We start from the raw sequence: 11,346 nt of genomic DNA on the forward strand, positions 1-11,346 counted from the left end.
CAATAACTGTCCAAATAAGCGGACCGTAAAAGCGAACCCAGCAATTGAACAAAAAGCGGACCAGAAATGTACGTTCGAGCGGACCTGTATGTGTCCGTTCGAGCGAATCTAACAGTAAAAGTGTCTGAAAAGCGAACCAAACAGGTAATTTCGAGCGAACCTGTTATGAATTACGAGCGAATCTTTCAAATTTTGTCCAGAAAAGCGAACCTCTTGTTCGTAAAAGCGAATCAAAGTTTTTACCCTGTTTTAACCATTTTTAGTTCGAGTTTTAGCCTGAAACTTTCTAGGGTTTGTTATTAGTATGTTTTACACGTTATACTCAATTTTCAGACAATTTCAACCGTAGGAACTACTGTAAACCGAAAAAGTATGAGAGAAAGTGAGTAGAAAAGAGAGATTTCTGCAGATATAAGCTGTAGTAGTATGAACTCCTCGTCCTGAGCTCCGATACCACTTGTTGGACCGTTGTTTCGACCCGAAAAGTCAGCCGAGACAGTTCATCATCACATATAAAGGCGGAATCAGTATATATGACGTTACAACAGCTTGTCCTTTCAATTCCACTGCTTTTTATAGCTTTCTGAGATAATTTTGACAGAGTTTCGTTCCAAAAGCACATACACCACTCCTAGATCCGCTCCAAATGATCTCCTATTTATAGACTAGCCGGTTCGCTCATATGAACAACCATATGAGCGGACCTGTGTATTTGACACATGAGCGAACCTGTTGAGTACCTATGAGCGGACCTATATACCAATTGTACATAAAAGCGAACCTGATACATACAATACCTATTTTGACATTCTAGACTCACTGTTGACCTATTTTGATCTAAGACTTCACGTAGACGTAGTCAACAGACATCCTATGCATCAACATGTATGTCCTTTGTTGCATACTTAGTACATCGTTTTACATGACATCTTATGCTATGTATGTCCATTTAGTTCATACTTAGTACATTACTTTATATTACATTTCACGCTATGTATGTCCATTTAGTGCATACTTCGTGCATTGTTTTACATCACATCACATGCTATGTATGTCCATTTATAGCATACTTAGTACATTTGTTTTTCATCACATGCTTACATTTTGGTATGACATTTGGTTTGTTTAAATTGGACCAAAATACATTCATTAACATTAGCTACGCCGTTCGTTAGTAGGTAGTGGTACCATATGAATTGACAACTCCTGTTCCTGACATCCAATGTATGTTTGGATGGAAGGAATGACCGAATTTGATAAACATAACTCAGATAAACCTTTAATTTGTTTAAGGGCTTATCGCCACAGTCATAAGGCTTGGATGTATGCATTTTCACAATACCGCATAGATGTTTGTATCAGCATAGCATGCATTTATTCCACAAAACATAACTTTGATTTAAACCATGTATTACTTCAATACCTTGTTTTTGTGCATTTTACCTATGGTTTAGTTGACATATTTCACTTACCATACATGATATTTTGGATACACATTACATGATTTACATTGGACATAAACATTTTGACATTGATATACACAATTCATGATTTACATTAGACATGGTTTTTACATAAACATTTTGACATTTGATTATACATAAACATTTTTTACATTGGTGGTTTGTTTGGGTAAGTGATTTGAGTAACGAGGCGTGTGTAATATGATACAAGCATGGTGGATACGCTGCTGGTACTTCCTATATATAAGTGCTTATATGATATTACATGTCGTAGCGTTATTTAAATCATTTCAATTTAGACGTATTACATTATTACATAAACAACTTATTTTCACAAGATATTGTTTTACAAAAAAAGTTTATTTTATTCAACTCATTTTACTTGGTTATTTAGTTAACCATACACCTTTCTTTTATATAATCTGTTTTCTTATCGAATTTTCTTATGATTTATAAAAGAAAACACTAAACAAGATTCATGACTATATTTTGTTAAAACATTCTTTTAAACTTACAAGTCATGAATCCTATTTTCACAAAACCTGTGTATCTCACAGGCATTTTTTTATGCTGACGTACCTATTTTCACATGTGTTTCAGGATATGATGCATAGGATTGATCAAGATACACTTAGGTGGACTTGGGCCTTAGCGACAATAAAAGATGCAAGACTAGTTAATTATGTTATGCTTCTGTGTTGATAAGATATTGTAACTCTTTTAAATCAATAAAATAAAATTTCAAATTTCCATGTGTTATGAAACAATGATTCTGTTACAACACTCCCCGACGTTTCCGCCATGATTTGTTGTTTTACGTGGTCGGGGTGTGATAGAAAAGTTAGTATCAGAGCTCATGGTTATAGGGAATTAGGTTATTAGTAATGCTTTGACCTAGTCTATAACCTTCCTAGGACCCTAACACCAGATCCTTGTGTTTAGACCTTAAAACAATACCGTCACCTACCCTTAGGCGACAACCACAACAAGAACATAAATTTCAAAACCTCTTTGAAAACCAATCATCTGTTCTAGTGTGACTGATTACTAGGTTTTGAACCCTCTAAGTTTTCAAAATCCCGTCAAAGTTTGGGTCTTATAATGTGAACATGTGCAAACTAGAAGGATGAATGCCTGTACCATGCTGTCTAAGGCTAGAGTGTTCGTACAAATCCGCAGTATCGGACCAGTCACTCTTACCTGGGAACTCTTGGGGTGAGTGTTCACTTATAGGCGAGCATGTCTTCAGTGATACATTAATATGACCCGTTTACTTTGATTAGTCACCATCTCATTTGTTTGCCTTAGGTAACAAACAAATGATCGCAATTTCTATGCGTTGTCATGTTGTTTTGATTTTCCGATAACATTTCACTTGTTTCTTCCTATGTCTTTCATTTTCTCTAGAATGTCTCTTCATCACAATGACGCGCAAATATCCGAGCAGACTGCCAAATTTGCCTAGAGAATAGGCAAGGTAATCCTAAAGTCTGTTGATTTAGGTGTCACCATGTCTCGTCTCAACAATGAAGCCACTCAAGAGTCACTGAAGAAAGCAGAAGTCAAGCCTGCACCAAAATCAAGGAAGCGTAAGGCTTCAAAGAAACCCGCAGCAGTTACACCTAATCAAGCGGGACCTAGCCAGGTAGCAACGCCACCAGCTAGGAAGCCGTACTTGGGAGCTGCCCCATGGTGCAAGCGGTGCGACCATCACCATTCAAATCTCATACCCTGCTTCAAATGTATCTACTGTGGACGATGGGGACATTTGGTTAACATATGCCGCTTTGCTGTTCGAGACAAAGCTGTTGCAAACCTTGCTGCTCCTCAACCTCCTGCTAGGAAACCTTATGCCGGTGCTGCACTGATGTGCAACAAGTGTAATGTACCTCACCGAGCTTACCTGCAGTGTCGTCTGTGTGCTTCATGTGGACGACTCGGCCACCTGGCAAATGCTTGTCATTTCAACCCAATCCAAGGTGGTCCAAACCATCCCCAAGTCAACCCTGCTCCAGCTCGTCTACCATCTGGTACTTGGTACAACTACGGCGAGACGAGCTATTTTAGGAACAAGTGAACAAAGGTTGTCAATGCAAGTCTGACCCATAAATGAGCAAAAGATGTTGTTGTCTTATGCACTTGTTTCTTTTGTTTTCTTGTATTGTGAAACAATCTGTTTTGTTCATAAATAAATTGTTGTTCGCAATTCTGATATACAAGTGTAGTTACATGTGTGTATGGCATTCCCCTATAATACCTACGACAAGGAACTGTGTTCCTACAAACTACTCTTATGGTTCTCCCATTCAAGTGATCGCTCATAATTTCCTCGAAATTCTAAAGTACTCATTTCGTTCTAAGAAACAAAGTACAGGAAATAAAGTGACATTATGAGTAAATTGTGCTTTTGCATATCTGTACCTTTAAATCCTTGGTTAGAAAACTAAGGTATTTTTCAATCCCATACCCATATCATTACACTCTGGTTTACATAAACATTTTGACATTTGATTATACATAAACATTTTTTACATTGGTGGTTTGTTTGGGTAAGTGATTTGAGTAACGAGGCGTGTGTAATATGATACAAGCATGGTGGATACGCCGCTGGTACTTCCTATATATAAGTGTTTGTATGATATTACATGTCGTAGCATTATTTAAATCATTTCAATTTAGACATATTACATTATTACATAAACAACTTATTTTCACAAGATATTGTTTTACAAAAACAGTTTATTTTATTCAACTCATTTTACTTGGTTATTTAGTTAACCATACACCTTTCTTTTATATAATCTGTTTTCTTATCGAATTTCCTTATGATTTATAAAAGAAAACACTAAACAAGATTCATGACTATATTTTGTTAAAACATTCTTTTAAACTTACAAGTCATGAATCCTATTTTCACAAAACCTATGTATCTCACAGGCATTTTTTATGCTGACGTACCTATTTTCGCATGTGTTTCAGGATATGATGCATAGGATTGATCAAGATACACTTAGGTGGACTTGGGCCTTAGCGACATTAAAAGATGCAAGACTAGTTAATTATGTTATGCTTCTGTGTTGGTAAGATATTGTAACTCTTTTAAATCAATAAAACAAAATATCAAATTTCCATGTGTTATAAAACAATGATTCAGTTACAACACTTCCCGACGTTTCTGCCACGATTTGTTGTTTTACGTGGTCGGGGTGTGACACAATGTCTTGTGAAAAATATGTTATCTTGCATAAAATGTATATGTCCAGATTGAATGATTAAAATAAGGCTAGGATATGTAATATCATATAAGCACTTATATATAGGAAGTATCAGCGGCGTATCCACCATGCTTGTATCATATTACACATGCCTCGTTACCTAAATCACTAACCCAAACAAACCACCAATGTAAATTGCCCATGTCTAAACCCTTTGTCAAATGTCATTGTGTAAACCGTGTCAAAATGTTTATGTCAAAATGTAAATCATGAAATGTGTATATCAATGTCAAAATGTCTATGTCAAGTGTCAATCATGTAATGTGTAAACAAATGTCATGTATGGCAAGTGAAATATATATCAACTAAACCATAGGTAAAAATGCACAAAACAATGTATTGAAGTAAAACATGGTTTAAATCAAAGTTATGTTTTGTGGAAATGCATGCTATACTGATACAAACATCTATGCAGTATTGTGAAAATACATACATTCAAGCCTTGTGACTGTGGTGATAAACCCTTAAACAAATTAAAGGTTTATCTGTGTTATGTTTATCGAATTCGGTCATTCCTTCCATCCAAACATACCTAGGATGTCAGGAACGGGAGTTGTCAATTCCTATGGTACCACTACCTACTAACGAACGGCGTGATCAATGTTAATGAATGTATTTTGGTCCCATTTAAACAAACCAAATGTCATACCAAAATGTAAGCATGTGATGAAAACAAATGTACTAAATATGATGAACATACATAGCATGAAAAGATAATGTAAAACAATGCACTAGGTATTCACTAAATGGACATACATAGCGTGAAATGTAATGTAAATCAAATCTACTAACTACTAAGTATGCAGCAAAGGACATACATAGCAAAAACACAATGAAATCATGTACTATAAATGTACCAATGAATATAGCAAGCATATAATATGAAAACAGGGAAATCACGAAAGTAACAAGTAGGCACATGTGTTTCACCCCAAAATATTTGAAAAATAGTAAAAAGAGGGGACTATGTACTCATTTGAGATTGCTCAATAGTCCTAGGATAACCATCAAGCAATGCTAGAAGATCACGGAATCAAATGGCACCTAATATAGGTATCTATGTTAATAAACGGACCTAATCGAAGGATCGGGTAGCATGAGGGTTCGTAAACCAAATGAGTGTAAGAACTCGTGCAATATGGTTTAACAAAGCCTACATACTAAAATGGAAGCTATCCTAAGTGCTTTTGACCCGTTACGACCCGTTTAGGCAGCTTACGCTACTTTAACGCGTCGTTCGCGTAAAACGCGTTCGGATCGCCTAACTAGTCCTATGATAAGTAAGCTATGCCTTAACATGTCTAATATTATTGCCAAATCTGTTTAGGTGTCAAAAGTTATGTTTTTTTTGGGTAATGGGTTACCCCGGTGATTTTATATCATATCAACAAAAACAAGTAGGGAGGCAGAAATACCCCCTAGTTCTCTTGGTGGCATACCACCAAAGAGGAAACAAGAACACAACCAAATAAACAACCAAAATTAGACAACTATTACATTTCTTCTAACAATGGTCATCAAAGGTCTCTATCCCATGCACGTTCCACTTCTCCAAAAACCTGCTGACATTGGCACTGGCTTTGTACTTGAAAGAGAGCAATTTTGTTCGAACCGTATGCAAAATAAGCTCCACAATTTGTTCCGGGGGTCTTAGTTGGTTGTTGAAAAATCTAGCATTCCTTTCCATCCAAATAAAGTACGCCGAAGCTTCAACTATAAGACGGCTCGTTACCACCTCAATAGATCGACGAGTAGCTCTAGGCACCAACCATTGCATTATGACATCCCATTTTTCATTGACCTGTGACATTTCGCCTCTCTCACGAACTTTATTCCACACCTTTTTTGAGTATTTGCACTCAAAAAACAAGTGGTCCATCGTTTCAATACCTGCATAACAAAGGAGACAACACATTTGATTCATAGAACCAGTTACAGTATGGTTCCAGTGTAGGATCCTGTCTTGAGTCCACAGCTTCCTCTTCAGAATCAGCCAACTAATAAACGCATGTTTTGGAATGTTAAACCGAGACCAGACTATATTCGACCATTCAACACAGTGACCCCGATTCCTAATAGCAGCCCATACCTCTTTAGACTCAAACGAGACCAAGTTACATTCTGAATTCATCCACATAATTCTATCTTGAACACCAGCCGATAAAGAAACGGGTTGGAGCTGAAATAGGACCGGGTATAAATTCCTCCAAGCTTCAGGTCAAACCCAGTTGCCATCATCTATAGCGTCCGCTAGCTTAGAAAACATACTAAAACCATGTTGGGCCATACGTCTATGCGTAACCAAATTACTCAGCGGACATAGACTACACCATTTGTCAAACCATAAAGATGTTGTTTCACCATTACCGATTTTGGACCAGAAAAACGGCCTAACCACATGTCTTAACTTCAGTAATTTCTTCCAACCCCATGGCGAGTTACTTTGGATAGGAACGTCCCAGATGCTACGATTTTTTAACCTATGAATCAGAACCCACTTTGTCCAAAGGGATTTCCTTTCCGAAAGAATACTATAGATGTGGAACGTCATGAGAGACCGAATAACATCAGAAATACGTCTAATGCCTAACCCCCCTTCAGACTTAGGAAGACATACCTCTTTCCAGGCAACTTTAGCTCTGCCTTTAGCGGCCGTACCATATCCCCATAAAAACCACTTCATTTTATTCTCAAGCTCCTTAATTATACTCATAGGTAACAAGAAAACCGAAGCCCAATACGCATGAATAGAAGACAGAACAGAAATGACCAGCTGAAGCCTTCCAGCAAACGATAGGAACTTATTTTTCCAATCCATGATCCTCTTATCCATTCTTTCCACAAGAACTTTACAATCTTTTACTAGAAGCCGAGAAGCCAAAAGAGGAACCCTAAGGTATTTAATCGGAAGCTTTCCCTCCTCAAAAGGAACAAACTCCATGATTCTGGATTTAATGCTACTAGACACGTTGCAAAAAAACGCAGAACTTTTAGAGTTACTAGGAGCAAGCCCTGAAACATCTTTAAACTTCATCAAAGACTCCATGATTACCCTTGCCGATTGAGTATCACCCCTAGCAAAAATAAGTAAATCATCTGCAAAACAAACATTAATAATCATCTGTTTTTCGCACTTGTTATGGAATCTAAAAGACGGTTCCGAGTCAGCCGCTTTTCGAAGAAGTAGAGTTAATACTTCCATAACCATGGTGAACAGATAAGGAGACATAGGGTCTCCTTGACGCAGACCCCTCTCACCCCGAAAGTATCCGTGAATGTTACCATTAATGCTGAGAGAAAAAGAAGTGGATGTAACACATTCCATAATCCAACCGATAAAACGCTGGTTAAAGCCAAACCCATGAAGGATATCACGAAGAAAATCCCAATCCACCGTGTCGTAGGCCTTCTGAATGTCCACCTTGAAGGCACACCTCGGAGGACCAACTTGCCGGTGATAATTATGCATGAGTTCTTGAGTTAGAAGAATGTTGTTCGAAATTCTTCTCCCCGGGACAAAAGCCGATTGGTTTTCACTAATTATCTCATTGAGGCCCTCAAGAATCCTGTTGGAGATGATCTTGCTTATACCTTTGTAAATGACATTACAAAACGAATTTTGGCTTAAAATGAATTTTGGTCCATAAAAGTTATGTTACATATGCTTAAAATGAATTTTGGTCCTCAAGAATCCTGTTGGAGATGATCTTGCTTATACCTTTCTCATTGAGGCCCTCAAAAGTTATGTTACATATGCTTAAAATGAATTTTGGCGCAAAAAGGGTATTTTGGTCATTTTCCTAAGGCATATAAACTACCTATCATATAACTACTTAAACGAAGTGACCATAAGGTATAACCTCGGAAGGTTATTCCCTGTACAACGATGGTCACCTAATGTGTTTGGTCGTATCCTAATGATCGACCAAATGGGTCGGGTTCGAAAGTATAAGCGATTGTTTAGATCGCTTACCATACGACCCTATATAAGCACAAATCTAAAAGTGACGAGTTAAACATGTTAAAACATGTTTAACGAGGTTTGAAAACAGGTTTGATATCAAAACAAACAGTTTTGATACCCAAGAGTAGTTTGGTTACAAAATACGTAAGAATACGCATTTTGGCCGAAATTACGACTCGTCACTATGCCTAGATAACGTGGTAATCAGTAGGTATAGTCACTAGGGACTATAACCATCGTGATTACGCTCACGTTATGAAGTTCATCTTAGCCGATAATTATGTCATCTTTATTATAGGAATAGATTTATGTTAAATGGCTGCTTAATTATAGGAATGGATTTATGTTGACTGGCTGCTTGATTATAGCCATGTATATTTCTTCCTTAATTTCGGTTGTATGGTGCCTATTTAAAGTGCCTTTGTAAATCAATATAGGACACGAAGAATTATCAGATCATAAACATTTTTTATGGTATCAGAGCCACAGCTCTGAAACCCTTTCCTGCCCACCGGAGCCTCGGTTCCTTCTCTTTTTTTTCTTCTTTTCTTAACCTGCTGCTGTTTGGTTTATCCTCATCATGGACAACAATGATGCAGCAGATGCAACTTCTCAAAAACCTGTTACTTCTCTCCACCCAGCCTACTCGGTCACGAATATACAAACCAAAATTCGGACCCTCGACGGCACCAAGGTGACTTATTCATCTTGGACTAAACTCTTCAAACTCCATGCCGTGGCCTATAAGGTCCTTGATCATCTTGACAACACCCCTCCTCCCCCTGAAAAATCATCCGATTATGCTTCATGGAAGGAAATTGATGCTCTTGTGTTGCAGTGGATTTATAGCACGATATCGGATGATCTCCTGGTTCGGATCTTGGATACCGATTCAACAACACGTGCCGCCTAGGTCAAGATTGAGAAGATTTTTTTGAGTAATAAGAAAGCAAGAGCTGCTGCCCTGGAAACAAAATTTGTTAATCTCACTCTCTCGGCCTGCTCGTCTTTAGACGACTATTGTCAGCAACTAAAGGATCTCGCTAATCAGGTTGGAGATGTTGATCAACCCGTGACCGAGTCACGACTCGTGTTACAATTGGTACGTGGCCTACCCGCGGAATATGACACAACTGCTTCCCTTATAAATGCACAGGAGGCCGACTGGGATCTCGCTCGTTCTATGTTAAATGATGAGGTCATACGGCAGGCTGCCCGCCAAAACCCTCAGTCCGTTCTCGTCGCCCCTACAGCCTCAAATCAGCAACCCGCTCAATCCAATCCGCCGCCATCTTCTCATCCTTCCCACAACCCTAACCCGTCACCTCAAGGTTACCAACGAGGCCGGGGTCGTGGTCGCGGACAAGGCTACTGAGGTCGCGGAGGTCGCGGGCGCGGGGGTGGACGTTTTCAGCCGCCTAACAGCAGCCCTTGGTCGTATCAGACAACCTGGTACCCTCAATGGGCATGGTGGAATACACCTCCATGCCCGTATCCTACTTAGTCTCCGTGGAAACCCACTTCCGGCCAGCAGGTACAACAGCCCATTCCACAGGCCAACTTTATGTTCCAGCAGCCTGATGCAGCCCAGTACACTCCAACGACCCCCCCGGTTCAACAGCAGCCTGGTTACAATGCTTTAAGCCCTTCCGATCTCCAAGCAGCCTTTACTACCATGTAGCTGCAACAGCCAGATCCTCTCTGGAACATGGACACCGGAGCTGAACGACATGTCACTCTGGACCAAGGTATGATTCAACAACCTTTATCTTCTCCTGTATGTAGTAAAATCTTGGTGGGCAATGGTCAATGTTTACCAATAAATGGATCCGGGACAGGTTTTCATACCGTTTTTAACCGTACATACATCCTACCTGACATCCTTTACAGCCCAAAAATTATTAAAAACCTTATCTCTGTTAGACGTTTTACTCGCGATAATAATTTGTCTGTTGAATTTACCCGTTTGGTTTTTCTTTGAAGGACCTAACAACTGGACGAATTCTGTCACGCCACAATAGCACCGGGGATCTCTACCCGCTCACCACTCCTCAGCTTCCGCCCTCTGCTTGTTTCATCACCACTACATCTTTACCTTGGCACGAACGCTTCGGCCATCCCGGTGCTCAAGTTTTGGATATTCTTAGCCGTAATTTCAATTTTCCATGTAATAAAAACAAGCACTTTTGTCATTCTTGCCAATTATCTAATAGCAAAAGACTTCCTTTTTATGCTTCGAATTCTTTTACTTTTTCACCGTTTGACATTATCCATTGTGACTTATGGACATCATCGGTAACTAGTAAAACGGGGTATAAATATTACATGGTTCTAATTGACAATTTCTCACATTTTATTTGGGTTTACGCATTAAAATACAAATCCGAAACTTTTCCAACCTTCATTAAATTCCATCGCTTAATTGCTACCCAATTTAACCGGAACATTAAAACATTTCAATGTGATCTAGGGGGTGAATTCGCTAACAATGCTTTTAAAACCTTTGCTAATCAACATGGTTTACTCTTCCGTTTCCTTGCCCGCAAACCTCTTCACAAAATGGCCGAGCAGAACGCATGATTCGTCGCCTAAACAACATCATTCGTTCCCTGCTCATTCATGCAAACCTACCACCCATGTTTTG

At 38.8% G+C, this 11,346-nt stretch overlaps 1 protein-coding gene across 1 annotated transcript; it reads left to right on the forward strand.

The window, feature by feature from the left end:
- Positions 1-9,282: 9,282 nt before the first annotated feature.
- On the forward strand, positions 9,283-10,077 carry LOC110943261. Its single transcript, XM_022185010.1, has 3 exons — positions 9,283-9,573; positions 9,616-9,804; positions 9,859-10,077. The coding sequence occupies exons 1-3, from the start codon at positions 9,283-9,285 to the stop codon at positions 10,075-10,077; spliced, it is 699 nt and encodes a 232-aa protein (XP_022040702.1).
- Positions 10,078-11,346: the final 1,269 nt, after the last annotated feature.

The sequence above is a fragment of the Helianthus annuus genome, chromosome 5, assembly GCF_002127325.2.
Source record: "Helianthus annuus cultivar XRQ/B chromosome 5, HanXRQr2.0-SUNRISE, whole genome shotgun sequence".
In the NCBI taxonomy this organism is placed as follows: Eukaryota; Viridiplantae; Streptophyta; class Magnoliopsida; order Asterales; family Asteraceae; genus Helianthus; species Helianthus annuus.